Raw genomic sequence first — 16,168 nt, forward strand, 5'->3', positions numbered from 1 at the left:
GAAAACGTCTGCAGAACGATAAGGCAAGAAGTAGGATGCAACATTGGTTTTGCTTTGTTTCACAGAACTAATCGCTGCCTGGGTGGCGTACGTATGTGTGGGGCGGATCTATCAAAATAGGGGCGAGACCCTTTTGGGGTAGGGGCGTGTTTGTTTTGGTGATTTCAAATATCAACATTGGCTACCAGAAATCACTTTTAAAGGTGCTGTATGTAGGATTTTGACTCTACTAAAGCATAAAAACACCACAATATGTTTGCAGATATTTAAGAAACATGCTAAGTTAACATACTTGTTTACCTGAAAAACAATTCTACAGTCAGTTATTCTCCTTTGATAATGTGCATTCAGGCCCGGAATGTCTGTGTTTGTTATGGTTTGTGAAACCCGCCCACTGCCAGTTTACCCAATTGTATTTCAGCACCGCGGGCTGCCAGTTGGCGGAAAACACAGCGTATTTAATTGTATTCATCGTCATGTGTGCTCGTTTCTGTTGGTGTCGTTAATAACCTGCGTGTGAGTCAAGTCTGAGGAGGAGGGGCCGGGTGAAAAAACTGTCTCCAATATTTTGAATTTGGACTGCAATACCTAGTTCAACCGCTAGGTGTCAATCCTACATACAGCACATTTAATGCGTGTTTTTTAAAGCAATAATAAACAGCCAATATCACAGTAATATTCATGCTAATAACCAAAGAGTTAATAGTGAGAATTGGACACTAAATACTTTGAGTTAATAAGAATATTGGTAACACTTTAAAGTGAGAAGGGTACATAAAAAGCATGCATTTTAAGGTTAGACTTTAAATGTTTGTTAAATCCACTACTGTATTGTATATAAATGTTCCACAGTTTATATACAGTATTAAGTTCAATTACATAAGTAGTAACTGTAATTACATTACAGAAAAAAATGAGTAATCCCTTACTTTAATTTAATTACTTTTCCCTTGAAAAAGTACAGTAACTAATTACACCCAACACTGACAACTATACAAAAAAAAGAAGAAAAAAAAAAAGAAACTCTGATCCCACAGTCTACTAATACTCTAATGACTGCTAGTTGACATGTAGTTACAAAGTTACTTACTGTTAGTAGAATGTCTAAAGTGGACTATTGAAATAAAGTGTTACCAAAGATTCTCTACAAAATGTAACTTTTGAAAAATGGGAGCTGCTACTTCAGCAGAGACCCCTTATTTAATCTTTTCCCCAACTTCACTCTCAAACAGTATATCCCCTTCAGACCTGGCGTCCATTGGAATGGACATTACATATTTCTGGGTCTAAACCAATAAAAAAAATCTCTGATTTCATTGTTTGGATAATGCTCATTACTGATTGGTTCCTGATTATCCAATCACAATGGAGAAATTACTTTTGACTTGATCCGAGAGAGCTTCAGACATAAGACAAGACAAGCATGGCTCTGAAGCTCAAGAGAGGGAGGAGTAAGTGCCTATTTTTCATAAAAAAAATTAATTTATGTTCATGCTAGCCTAATACATTTTCTCTCAGCATAATTTTAACAATCGCAAGTGTTAATATTTCAAGTTATTTTGAAAATATTTCATTTCATTAAAGGGGTCATATAATGGTACATGCACTTTTACAAGTTGATTGTACTGAAATGTGTGTTAGCAGTGCCTGTACACAACCATCATAAAATGATAAAAATCCATCCAGTGTTTTTTTTTTAATCTCCTTATTTGTTTTACCCGGTCTCAAATCAAGCCGTTAGACCGTGTGACGCCACACGGTCGGACGCCCCTCCCACGATGGTTGATTGACAGCAGTGTTTCAACACAGACCCGCCCTTGCTCGTGAGCGAGCTGTCAATCATAGTCCGCGCGTCATTGTTGATATACGCTGGAGCTGTCTATGAGCAGAATGGCGTCTAAGCGATTGTGGTGTTCTGTTCTCGGGTGCAATAATGAACACAGCAGTCATTTTGATGTTCCTAAGTCCGAACCGCTGAAGACACAGTGGCTGAGTTTCGCTTTTGAAGGGAATATTCCCCACGAGCAACGTCAATGTTTTCATGTTTGCGCGAATCATTTTTCACCAGACTGCTTTATAAATGAAGGTCAGTATAAAGCTGGTTTTGCTAAGAAGCTGCTCCTGAAAAAAGAATCGGTACCAACTATTCGTGTTCCTGCTGAACCTCCGGAAGAAGTGAGTGTAACGTTTAATTAACCTTTATATTAATCTTTGCAAATCGCTAGCAGGCTTCACGATGTATGTGGCTAATGTTTACATTCAGGGTACATGTTTTCTATTTACGACGTTCTCAATATAATTAATGATCCCACGTTTATAATGAACAAAACGTTATGGTTATTGTGTTATTACAAACTGTGTACGCAGGTATTAAAGTTAACATGATAACACTACACTAAGCTTACTTTTGTAGATGGTTTATAACGGTGTCTGTTAAGAAGTAATGTAAAAAATTTAAATAAATAAAAAACAGTTATAACTGCATGAAAATTAATGGTTTCCGCCCTGAGAGTTGTACCTAACACTGCATAGATAACGTTACGCATCACTGACAAGCCTACATTTACCGAATTTATTTTTCATGACCATTAGCTGTAACATCAATCTGTCAATGAACTAACGTATCAGTAAACACATAGCGTTCAGATCTCACTACTCTACCTGACAGTACACACAAAATAGATAAAAGTGACATTACGTTAACCAACCATTCAGAAACGTCCCGTTCAAGCCTTAATTGTCGAACTTCTTCGGGGCCGTCATCCTGTTCCGGGTCCGACTCCGGTTCGAATTGATAAGGTTGCACAGTATCCTCAGAGACTCCCGCTGCCATTCTTCAAAATATACCCTCAACTGTTGTCAAGGCAACACTCACGTGTGTTGTGTCAAAACGCCCCACAGAACAGAGGGCGGGCGAGCAAAGCTCATTAGCATTTAAAACACACGCACTAAAACTGTGTGCTGAAAACAGAGCTGTTTTTGAGCAGGTAAAATGAGTGTTTTCTTACAATACTAATGAGAATTTTTAATTAAAGTATATTACAAACTTTCAATTTAGACCCTAAAGAATCATATTAGCTTGTACAAAAATGGCATTATATGACCCCTTTAAGTTATAGGATTTTTTCAAAGTTTAATGTCCATCCCAATGGACATCAGGAGTCAAGAGATATTAGCCAGCACTCAGTTCATGCAAAGAAACTAAATACCTATAAGCATTTCATAGCTAAGCTATGACTTCACAATTGATTTATTTTATAGTCAAGAAAGTGGACCCTGCGAATGATTACACATCCTTTTGATCTAGCTGTGGTCAACAGTTGGTTAGAGTACAGGCTGGGTGCCAAGAGGGCCAATCTCCAGACAAAAGACACCCTGGATCTCCTCCATTTCAAGATGAATGTGGCCCAGTGTCTGGTGAGTGTCCATAAACCAGTGGCAGCAAAACGTGGAAGACCCAGTATGTCTCCAGAACCACAACCGCATGCCCACAGACCACGAGTTCAGGACGCAAGGCCTCTACCTGAAGTGCAGTATGAAACGGTTGACCACGTGCCCAATTATGATGAGAAGACAGAGGCCACGCTGAACAGGGAAAACACATGTATTCTGTGACAAATGCAACATCCACCTTTGCTTTGTGCCACACAGAAACTGCTTCAAGGCTGCTCATCGCAAATGAGAGAATATATGGGAATATCCAGCAGATGTATTTTTGTTATTTTCCATTTGTTATGAATGAAGCATTTATATAGCGCTTTGTGTATTGCTATACACCCAAAGCGCTTTACAATCATGTGGGGGGGTCTCTTCTCAACCACCACCAGTGTGCAGCATCCACTTGGATGATGTGACGGCAGCCAGTGCGCTCACCACACACCAGCTACAGGTGGAGAGGAGAGAGAGAGAGAGAGAGAGAGCCAATTCGGTGGATAGGGATTATTAGGAGGCCATGATAGACAGGGGCCAGTGGAGGGAATTGGGCCAGGACACCGGGGATACACCCTACTCTTTACGATGAGTGTCCTGGGATTTTTAGTGACCACAGAGAGTCAGGACCTCGGTTTAACGTCTCATCCGAAAGACAGTGCTTTTTTAAAATATAGTGTCCCCATCACTATACTGGGGCGTTAGGACCCACACAGACTGCAGGGTGAGCACCCCCTGCTGGCCTCACTAACACCTCTACCAACAGCTACCTAGTTTCCCAGGAGGTCTCCCATCCAGGTACTGACCAGGCTCAGCCCTGCTTAGCTTCGTGGGCAACCGGTCTTGGGCTGCAGGGTGATATGGCTGTGGCCATTTGTTAGTAATTGGGTGATCTCTTATTAGCTTACAATGTTAAAAGTTAGCAATGCGTTTGGAAGTTCCGTGATAACTGAATGCAAAACTGATTTCTTGGGGTTATATTGCCCACAATCATCCAACCCATTCAATCCACCAACCCCCTATGTTAAAAACATGGCCTTTTTAATCTAAGATTTCATGGCATTTTATGTTCATTTAGTCGTGGCGTCTATTGTAATGGACATGAAAAAATACCAATAAAAACATGAGTTATCAAAATTGTTTTTTTCCCCTTTATTTCTATGCTGGAAGGGAGTAAAAATGAACTGGGAAATTTTTTTTTTTGCTCAGCAGAAAAAAATCAGGTCTGAAGGGGCTATAGTATGCATATTGCATTTTTTTTTTTTTTTTTTTTACATGAATTGGTTGACATGTTTTGTTTAGAGGTACTGATTCTTTGATATGTAAAGTTTACAAAGCGCTTTCAGCCAGTACACACAAACATGTCTCAAATAAGCCACTGTCTACCTGAATAAGTTTAAGTGTGTCTACCTGCTCTCGAAGCAGACGTATCTCTTCCAGCAGCTGCTGGTTCTGCTGATCAGGGTCTGATCTCTGGCCTGTCTGAAGTTCTTTCTTCAGCTGAGCGATATGATCATCTCTGAACTTCAGGATCATGCGGCTGGACTGGATGAATTTCTCCTTCTGAGCCCAGGCAGCTTCCAGCTGAGACACTTTGCCCTGAAGAGCCTGGAAGACAGACAGCAGCAGGCGTCAACTGTGCTTTAAGGGATACTCCACCCCAAAATGAAAATGTTGTCATTAATCACTTGCCCCCATGTCGTTCCAAACCCGTAAAAGCTTCGTTTGTCCTTGGAACACAATTCAAGATATTTTGGATGAAAACTGGGAGGTTTGTGACGGTCCCATTGACTGCAAAACAATTAACACTATCAAGGCCCAGAAAAGTATGAAAAGCATCATCAGAGTAGTCCTTCTGCCATCAGTGGTTCAATCTGAATAATATCTTAAATTGTGTTCCGAGGACAAACGAAGCTTTTACGGGTTTGGAACGACATGGGGGCAAGTGATTAATGACAATTTTCATTTTGGGGTGGAGTATCCCTTTAAGACTGAGCAGAACAGGGAGAATACGCAAATATGCAATATAATTAAATAATAAAAACTTAATTATAATAGTATTTAAATCACTTTTTTGCTTCATAAAGGGCTTAAGATTTTGGGGTTAAATGACTAAATGGTGGGCACACACTATGATGATACTCTCCCAAAAAAAATCATTGAGATCTTAAAGCCTGTCAGTATGTAGGGAAGGTAGGAGAGGCCGATTTTTTTGTTTGTTTTTGTTTTTTTTTGAATGGATGTCAATGGAAAGGCTTCACTACACTGAATAAACAGCTTTTTAGAGGAAACAGCTTATTTAATTAATCGACAGCCTATCTGCTAATCTTCAACATGTTGTACACTAAACAATACTTTTGGATTTAACTATTTTTAGAGTTTACACTGAAAAAAATATATATTTTAATATTTTCAAAACATATACATGCATGTGTGTGTCTTTATATATACACATGATAAATATACACAGACACACACATTATGTAAATAAAACTTGTATTTTGTGTGCGATTAATCGTTTGACAGCTCCAGCTGTTTTATAAGAGAAGTCCCTGACTTCTTGTGACAGGTGGGATACAGCTTCTCATTCATTCCTACGGGATCTGTAAACAGCGATTGAGTGTCGCACAATTCTGACTGAAATTCAGTGCTGTCTGGGCTGTAATGTGATTTAAGTAAGTTAATGTAATGTGGTTATTAAGGCACACGTGATCCAAGTTTACTGTTACGCTTTCTCCAATAGCAAGTAATAGACCCTCTCATCTCCCCATTAAGACAATCTCTTAGGTATAATTTACTTGTGTGATGGTCCAGAGGTGTTTGGATCGAAGCCTCATAATGTTATAGGGTAAGTTTTGATTTTATTGATTTAATTCTTCAACAAAAAGCAACTGCACATAAAAGGCACCTTCTTCTCCTCCTGTGCCTTCTTCCAGAAGCTCATGGCCTGAATGAACTGAGTCTTGTAGGAGACTTCAGAGTGTGCTGCAACACAAACACCAGTTTAAACAATAAGAAATGAATGATGTATTGTCTGTGTCAGCTCTGTAATGTGTGTGTACCTGTTTGCTGGTCTGATGGTGTGACCTCTATGATGCCTGCTTGTGAAAGAGCATTTGCGAGCTGCTCCTTTAGTTTTCTCACTTCTGCTTGCAGTTGTCTGACATTACCCTGAGTGTCCTCATTTACCATAGCCTACAGACAGACACAGGTTAACCTCCTAATTGCATCAATTCTTCAAGAATATCGAGAACATAATGAATGTATGGCTGAATGATTCTGTTGTTCAACCTTATTTTTGATGAGTTTGGCTCTCTGAGCGAACTGCAGAGTGGAGAGCGTCTCTCCGAAGCACTTGGAACCAGGATGAACGTTAGCGATGATGTACGTCTTAGCGTTTCCGCCCAGAGAGTCCTGACCACATGAACAGCAGTTAGACATGATTTAATAAATATGCATTTTTACAGACACATTGGTAAAGAGCCCTCACCCTGAGAAGGAAGGTCAGTTTCGAGTCTCTATAACAAATGTGACGGTTCTTCCCATTCGACACATCCATCAGGGCCATGATCACCTGACCAAGACACATCAGTGACCGGTTTATGCTGCTCGCCTCCTAAAGCACAAGTCAAAAGGTTACGGTTTAATATAAAGTAATAACAGTAGCGTAACAGACATGTCTTTAAAGCAGGCATTCTTAAACTTTTCAGTTGTTGGCCACATCACCTTTAAAACAAGAACTGCATCTAACCAACTAAACGTTGAATTATGGTATAAATTAGCATTGTTTATTAACTTTTACTTGAAATAGCCCCACTTTTAAGATCATTATTTTACCAAACTATCCCCCGGTTTTAAAGACAAGACTAACATGCAAGTCTGAGCCATTTCAACTGAAAGACACTTGCACTGAATAATCTTTTGTTTTGCCTGAAGATGTGCACCAGTAATGATTTGTTTTCTAAAGTACTTTTATAAAAATTACTTAAATGTCCTAATTGAACTATGGCCTAATCCTGGCTTACTCTAAACCCTGTCTGTGAAACCAGGCCTAAGAATAACTACAAACAGTTATTGTATGATGCATAATGGCCAGCCTTGTTAGTAAAGCAACAGAAACACTATACAAATGACATTCACTGACATTGACTGTTATGATTTAATGAATCATTTAATTAATATAGTGTTGGTAATTTTGTGTCAATTACATTAGGGTGGAAAAAACAATTACAGGTCCACATTAGCTATAATAAAGTTTGAAATAGAATCAAGTTGAATAATATTGTAATAAAATATGCACTGTAATAATGATAAAACTGGTAATAATAATTATTATAATTATATATATATATATATATATATATATATATATATATATATATATATATATATATATATATATATATATATATATATATATATATATATATATATATATATACACACATATACACATAGTGGGTCAAAAAAGTATTTAGTTAGCCACCAATTGTGCAAGTTCTCCAACCTAAAAAGATGAGAGAGGCCTGTAATTTTCATCATAGGTATACCTCAACTATGAGAGACAAAATGAGAAAAAAAAAAAAAAAATCCAGAAAATCACATTGTAGGATTTTTAAAGAATTAATTGGTAAATTCCTCGGTAAAATAAGTATTTGGTCACCTACAAACAAGCAAGATTTCTGGCTCTCACAGACCTGTAACTTCTTCTTTAAGAGGCTCCTCTGTCCTCCACTCGTTACCTGTATTAATGGCATCTGTTTGAACTCGTTATCAGTATAAAAGACACCTGTCCACAACCTCAAACAGTCCAACTCCAAACTCCACCATGGCCAAGACCAAAGAGCTGTCAAAGGACACCAGAAACACAATTGTAGAGCTGCACCAGGCTGGGAAGACTGAATCTGCAATAGGTAAGCAGCTTGGTGTGAAGAAATCAACTGTGGGAGCAATTATTAGAAAATGGAAGACATACAAGACCACTGATAATCTCCTCGATCTGGGGCTCCACGCAAGATCTCACCCGTGGGGTCAAAATGATCACAAGAACTGTGAGCAAAAATCCTAGAACCACACGGGGGGACCTAGTGAATGACCTGCAGAGAGCTGGGACCAAAGTAACAAAGGCTACCATCAGTAACACACTGCGCCGCCAGGGACTCAAATCCTGCAGTGCCAGACGTGTCCCCCTGCTTAAGCCAGTACATGTCCGGCCCGTCTGAAGTTTGCTAGAGAGCATTTGGACGATCCAGAAGAGGATTGGGAGAATGTCATATGGTCAGATGAAACCAAAATAGAACTTTTTGGTAAAAACTCCACTTGTTGAGAAAGAATGCTGAGTTGCATCCAAAGAACAGGATACCTACTGTGAAGCATGGGGGTGGAAACATCATGCTTTGGGGCTGTTTTTCTGCAAAGGGACCAGGACGACTGATCCGTGTAAACGAAAGAATGAATGGGGCCATGTATCGTGAGATTTTGAGTGAAAACCTTCCATCAGCAAGGGCATTGAAGATGAAACGTGGCTGGGTCTTTCAGCATGACAATGATCCCAAACACACCGTTGAGGTATACCTATGATGAAAATTACAGGTCTCTCTCATCTTTTTAAGTGGGAGAACTTGCACAATTGGTGGCTGACTAAATACTTTTTTGCCCCACTGTGTGTGTGTGTGTGTGTGTGTTTTTTTAGTTTTAAACCTAAACCTACTTTGTTTGAAAACTGCACATTTTGACAGGTATATTTTCAGCGTAAGCACCTTGAGCCGTGAGCCCTCGGCATGCGTGTCCCTCTGTCTCTCTGAGCCGGCGAGATCCACCAGGTTGAGCTGAGAGGTTCTGATGTTGACCACTTCCTGTCCAGTCTCCTTTGACTCCAGTGTCATGGTGAACACTGCATGTGAACGAGATGACTCGCGGTTCATTGAGGTGGAAGCCACTCGTCTGTTCCTCCATCCCATCGACAACACCTGCACACACAAACACGCAGAAATGAATCACAAACAAATAGTAACATTGTATGAATAACTATTTCAGTAGCTATGAGGAGGTAATATTATTGTTAGTGTTTAAAAACATGTGTAAGACCTGATAGGCCTCTGCAGCAGAAGCTGCGTATTTCTCCACGGCTCCTTCTACAAAGACGCCCCTCTTGATGTCCTCTCGCAGGAACAGGCTGGTGGACACACTGTCCAATAGGTCATAAATCTGCTCATTGTAGATCTCTATGAATGAACACTTGCAGAGGAAGCTCTTCATCCCACCAGACTTCAGAGAGAAAGACAAAAAAAAAAAAAAATTGTGAACACTATAAACGTTGAGGAGGATAAAAAACTTTTAAGCAATGTTATATGCACTTAATGATTAAATATTTTTTTAAAGCACTTCAACACTGAACTGAAGTGAGATCTATACCGCAAAAAGGTCTTTTGATTTATGCATGTATCAATGTATTGTGATGTGTTACCCCAACACTGATTACAAGTAACGCGAGTTACACATTCAGGTTTCTTTTTTCAAGTAACTAGTAAAGCAGTGCATTACTTTTAAATTTACAATGAAATATCGGAGTTACTTTTTCAAACAAGTGACGCAAGTTAATTTGTTTTCACAGAGGCTTACTCATTTCACTTTTGGTGTGAAAGGGCCTTTACAGTTGTCAAAAATATAACTTTTGGGTAAAAATAAATAAATAAATAATAATAAAAAAATTATTAAGCAAGCCCAGCCTAATTGACAAACAAAAATATAAATCAAAAGTAACAATGCATTACTTTCCATACAAAATAAACAAGTAACGCAATTAGTATTTTATTTTTTTTATGGAGTAACGCAATATTGCTATGCATTACTTTTAAAAGTAACTTTCCCCAACACTGATCGTAACAATGTATTGAATGTTGAATTTAGCTTTTTCTCAGCTTTTGTATGAGAACCAATACAAAACACTTGTCATGACAAAATCAAAAGGACAGTTCACAAAAAAAATAAAAATAATAATAACAATAACCCGTCGTCATGTATTCACTCTCAAGTCGTTCCAAACCTGTGTGAGTTTCTTTCTTCAGATGAGCGCTAAAAATATTTAAAAGAACAACTGATTATAGTAATCGACTTCCACAGTATTTGTTTTCATACCATGGAAGTCAATAGCTACAGTCAACTGTTTTGTTTAACAGCATTCTTCAAAATATCTTATTTTGCGTTCAACAGAAATAAGGATCTCACACAGATTTGGAACAACTTGAGGGTGAGTAAATGACAGTAATTCAAATTTTGGGTGAAGTCTCTCTTTAAACTGAACTAATTCAGCATTTCCTTCACACAGAAATGGTGATTTTACTACAGTGTAGCAGCCACTTCAGTGAAAAACACAGACATCCCAGAATCATTAAATTAGCCACATATCAAGTTTATTCAGCTTCCAGCTGCTTCTAAATAAAAAAAAAAAAATAATAATAATAATAACAATAACCCGTCGTCATGTATTCACTCTCAAGTCGTTTCCAAACCTGTGTGAGTTTCTTTCTTCAGATGAGCGCTAAAAATATTTAAAAGAACAACTGATTATAGTAATCGACTTCCACAGTATTTGTTTTCATACCATGGAAGTCAATAGCTACAGTCAACTGTTTTGTTTAACAGCATTCTTCAAAATATCTTCTTTTGCGTTCAACAGAAATAAGGATCTCACACAGATTTGGAACAACTTGAGGGTGAGTAAATGACAGTAATTCAAATTTTGGGTGAAGTCTCTCTTTAAACTGAACTAATTCAGCATTTCCTTCACACAGAACACCATTTTACTACAGTGTAGCAGCCACTTCAGTGAAAAACACAGACATCCCAGAATCATTAAATTAGCCACATATCAAGTTTATTCAGCTTCCAGCTGCTTCTAAATAAATAAAAAATTTTTAAAAAAGTGCTTCCTGATTCCCAATCATATAAGCACACACACAAAAAAATAAAAAAGAGCATGATACTGCAATTAATTAAATGTTACATTTATCTGAAATGTTATATTTAATGAAACCCGTCTTACCCGTTCCACCTCTCTGTTGATGAGGAAGAAGAGGTATTCAAAACTTCGAGGAATCACACCACGCAGCTCATCAGAAAAGTTATCCAGCTCTGAGGGACCTGCACAAGCACAAAATACAATCACCTTTACTTGTGTGTATTCAGACTAGGGCTGCACGATTATGACAAAAATCATAATTGTCGATTATTCCCTTGAAATTGTAATTGCGATTATTAATAACGATTATTTTGAACATATTTATGCCATTGTTTGAAGCTGCATGCCATATTTTTATAGAAAATATATATATAAAAAAGGCTGAAAACACTCTTCCTGAACTTGTATTGCTTTTATATAGCACTTAGCCTCAAATGTTAACTACACATTGGTTTGGTTTCTTCTTTAAACAAAAAAAGGTAAAATTATGCATGGTATAATAATGTTATATTAAAACTAAAATAAAAAAAAAAAAAAAAATAAATGGTTTACTAAAGCTATACATTTAATTTACAGTTAAACAGATGAAATTTCAAATTACAGTAACATTTTACCGTACAATTTATATTATCAGGGCTCCAGACTAACATTCGAGAGCAGTGGCACCAGCTCCTGATTTGGTAGCACTGAACATGTAATAATAATATTACAAGTTTTGTCCATTTTAGAAATGCACATTAGAACAGGGGCTTGAGTTCAGAGTAGCGGGAGCTTGAGTTGGGATGCAGATGTACATTTATTTTTATTAACAAAAACAGTACCATTGTGAAAACTGTAACAGCCTAATCTTTTATACATTTGTAGTTCATAACCAAAAGTACAGCACCTCATTACCATGGTAAAAAAGTAGCCTAACTATATAGTTTCCATTGTGTTTGCATTGAAAAACAGTAGCCTAAAGACATTCAGTCAATTACAAATCCACATAAACTGATTATATTCCATTACTCCTTTAATATATTAATAATATAATAATACTCAATATGAATATACTACTTTTCTGCCACCATACCATTGTTACCATTACTACAGTAAAACGATGGTAAATGTGGGTGATTTGTGGATTGAAACGTCTTCTAACTGGATCATTGTTGCACTGTTTCTGCATCAGCGTTGATGAGAATAACAGCTCCGATATATTTGGCTTTAAACTAGTTTAAATTAATGAGAGGTGATTTGTACTGGAGAACTCTGCTGCTTACTGGATTTCACAGCGTTGTTTAGTGGGTGATCGCGACTGGTTACTGTAATAAACGCATGCGCTGTTTTCTTTTGAGGCGAGCTGATAAAAGGTCAGTGTGGCGCGCAGTTCAAACGAGTACCGCTTTTGACACGTTTGGCGTTTAACATATCTTTCATGCGCAATAGAGTGACAACGACTGTCAGTTAGACAAAATGTCTTTTATCCAGTGTGTTTGAGTTTGTTAAACCCCGCACTGCAAACACCTCTTAAGCACACAGAATAATGCAAGTGGGCATTTTTAATTGTTTATTTATTTTTGTAATCGCGGTTTTGAACGATTATGTAATAGTGGCATCCATAATTGTTATCACAATTAGAAATTTGATTAATTGTGCAGCCCTATTTCAGACTAACTTTCACACGGCTCTTCCCAGATATGAACACAGTGGTCGGAGCAAGTGACGGAACGCTAAATATCTCCAAATCTGTTCCCATTAAAAAAAAAATAACTAAATTATCAGAGACAGAGCGATACGCGTCATAATCTGAAAACCACACCCACCGGGGAGGATCCAACGCTCTCCATTGATTTTGTATTACGGGAAGCTGCCTCCTTGTCATTTCTGACTTAAAAAAAAAAAAAAAAAACAGAACAATGTCTAAAAGCTGCTGTGTGACAAGAACCCAGAACTATGTTTTTATAAGCGTTTAAGGACACAAAACGTGTTATATTACTCTGAGAACTGCGCCCACTGGAGGGAAACGTAATCGGCGACAGGAACCATTATTGTTAACCATGTCAAAGGATTATTTCACCACGCTATGTGAACCTGAGAGGAGGAGATATACTGAGAAACTAATTGTTATTGGTCTACGTCAGTTCCCCTTTTCCTTACCTTCCTTTTGTTTGAGAAATGAACCAACTAAATGGCCCAATGTGAAATACCCCGACATCAACTATTTGAGTACTTAAAAGCTCGTTTTTGGGGTCGACAGCTTATAAAAACCTAGTTCTGTTTTTTTTTTTAGCTTGTTTGCTGTACACCTCGTCACAATGCCGCTTTTAGACATTGTTCTGTTTTGTTGTTTAAGTCAGAAATGACAAGGAGGCAGCTTCCCACAATACAAAGTCAATGGAGAGCGTTGGATTGCTGCTTTTTTATTTTATCACAAGTGTCCAATTACATTTTGAGAGCTACTGTAAATTGTGTGCATACACAGGCCTGCTAGGTAAATATTTTGTCTATTGACCAGAGACTTCATCACTTACCCAACATGGTGAAGGTCTTTCCTGAGCCCGTCTGTCCACTGAAAAACAACCACACCACATCATGAATATGCCACGGCTCCAAAACATTTCAATACAAGCCACACAGGAACTCACTAGGCAAAAATGGTCCCGTTGTATCCATTCATGCACGACTCCACAATGTTTTTAGCCACGCTGGAGAAAACCTCCTCCTGAGAGACATAAAGAACAGTGATGAGATGGTTACTCGACTCGTCTTCACTCAGAGAAGATGAATCTAACCCCTGCCTCACCTGGCTTGTGTCCATGTCAGCCACATGGTCGTAGGTGAAGGTGCGAGGCTCTGGTTTGCAGTGCAGTCTGACTGTGTGCGGTGAGCTCACTGTCAAACACAGACTGTGATCGCCGTCTGTCATTAACCCAGTGCCTTGAGTCAGCGGCCGAACCCGCACAAACACCTTGATGGCATCTCCATCACTGCAGGAGGATTTTAGAGAGACAGTTCACAAAAACATGCACATTCTGTCATCATTTACTCACCCTTATGTACTTCCTAACCTGTATGAGTTTCTTTCTTCTGTTGAACACAACATGCTGGCAACCAAATACAGTAGTCAATATTTGAAGTGGATCAAAAAAAGTTCAAAGTTGTCCTAAGACAAGAACACATTTTGGTTTTAGGACAACTTTGATAAGAGGCTTTATTTTAAGGTGTTCTTACAGTGTAGCTATACATTTAAGTACTGAGTAAAATTAATTAACTACATGTATTTACTATATGGTTAGGATTAAGGTTTGGCTTAGGGTTACTTGCATGTAATTGTGCATAATTTATTATTATTATTGTAAATACATGTAACATGGGTAACAAGGACACCTTAAAATTAAGTGTTACCAAGGTTTTGATCTACTTCAGATGTCAACTACTGTAGTTGCCAGTAGACACCGATTCCAAGGCTTTTTTTGTTGTGGCTCAATACTTTAAAACTCAATGGCTACCGTCAATACTCTTCAAAATATCTTATTTTGAGTTGAACAGAAGAAATAAACTCATATAGGGTTGGAATAACTTAATGATGAACTTCTTGGGTGTAAGTAGAGCATAAATTGTTTATATAATGACCTCCACATTCGTTTAGCAAATTTAATGTGCTTAATAACTAGCGAAGATATGATGAACAGCGTGCTATTAATTTGTTTCTGCAGGATAAATGTCAACAGAGCAGCATGATAAACTATCACCTAACGTTATATGCTAATTAACTGATCTGTTATAAACATTTAAAAAAGTTGAATCATGTAAAAACGAACAAACTCGATGTATATAACGCTAATGGTACAAAACATAAGCTGTAATCTCGTTTATTGTCAATCCTTCCCTGTTTTGGACCGTAGTATCATTTAGCGGTTTATATTTGTTTAATGTTAAGTTACCTGTTGGCGTTTGATTCAACGGCTGCTGCACAAAAAAACATAAACAATACAATTTAAAAAGCAAAACTATAGTAAATAACATGCTTAAATAAACGACAACAAAAGCTCATTAGTAAACATTAACGTGTGCTAACGTTAACGTTACCCTCCAGTAATAACAACAACTATCTTTTGTTTATCAGATGTAACAAATGAGATAACATTTCGGATATTTAGTTTAGCATCATGCGAAGATTGTAAACAGTGCATTAACTCAAATCATGAGTAAAACAAAATCCTCACCTTTGCCTTTTAGATTCATGATTCATTACTATATTTCCTCTCCCTCCGCTCATGAAGGACAGGTACAAAATTTGGCGCCTCGTTCTTCTTCGTCTTCTTCGGGTTTTAACGGCAGCCTGCATCCCGGAAGCTGCACTACTGCCATCTTCTGGAGAGAGTTTACACCTACATTGTTCACAGTGTCATAGTTTCCCCATTATTACCTGTTATCCTTGATAAATTGGTCAAGCGTCTTGTACCTTGTCACTCCAGTATTCTCCTTTAACCTTTTTCTCATTCCTAATATTTATATTTATCCCATCAAGTCCTGATATCTGACAATATTTAAGAAAAAAAAAAAAACTGAATAAATATTTTGATGGCAGTATATATTTTAAATGTATTATTATTATTATTATTATTATTTTACCCAATTACCCCTAGTGTGGAAGTAATTGCACTTTTTCTAAACTTTCCCCAGTAGTTTCCGCCGCCATCTATTCAAATTAGATAACTACTTAATATTAACAGAGATGTAAGATTTTAACTTGCTAATATGTTGGGAAAAAAAAAATGCAAACATGAATTTAAA

At 37.7% G+C, this 16,168-nt stretch overlaps 1 protein-coding gene across 3 annotated transcripts in view; it reads right to left on the reverse strand.

The window, feature by feature from the left end:
* The window catches only part of kif15 (kinesin family member 15), a 49,274-nt gene extending 33,535 nt beyond the window's left edge, over positions 1-15,739 (reverse strand). The window contains exons 1-13 of one of the 3 annotated variants that reach the window (XM_058767090.1): positions 15,598-15,704; positions 15,316-15,340; positions 14,175-14,358; positions 14,017-14,093; positions 13,903-13,940; positions 11,474-11,571; positions 9,517-9,696; positions 9,189-9,398; positions 6,920-7,045; positions 6,721-6,843; positions 6,492-6,624; positions 6,338-6,414; positions 4,840-5,037 (exon numbers count right to left, since the gene is read on the reverse strand). In XM_058767090.1, coding sequence (XP_058623073.1) covers positions 4,840-5,037; positions 6,338-6,414; positions 6,492-6,624; positions 6,721-6,843; positions 6,920-7,045; positions 9,189-9,398; positions 9,517-9,696; positions 11,474-11,571; positions 13,903-13,940; positions 14,017-14,093; positions 14,175-14,358; positions 15,316-15,340; positions 15,598-15,616 — 1,488 coding nt within the window. In that variant the 5' untranslated portion in view covers positions 15,617-15,704. Of the gene's footprint in view, positions 1-4,839; positions 5,038-6,337; positions 6,415-6,491; positions 6,625-6,720; positions 6,844-6,919; positions 7,046-9,188; positions 9,399-9,516; positions 9,697-11,473; positions 11,572-13,902; positions 13,941-14,016; positions 14,094-14,174; positions 14,359-15,315; positions 15,341-15,597 lie in introns of all 3 variants that reach the window. The other 2 variants (XM_058767091.1, XM_058767088.1) reach the window with 2 other exon arrangements.
* Between the last annotated feature and the right edge of the window lie 429 nt (positions 15,740-16,168).

This window comes from Onychostoma macrolepis, chromosome 25 (assembly GCF_012432095.1).
Source record: "Onychostoma macrolepis isolate SWU-2019 chromosome 25, ASM1243209v1, whole genome shotgun sequence".
Taxonomy (NCBI): Eukaryota; Metazoa; Chordata; class Actinopteri; order Cypriniformes; family Cyprinidae; genus Onychostoma; species Onychostoma macrolepis.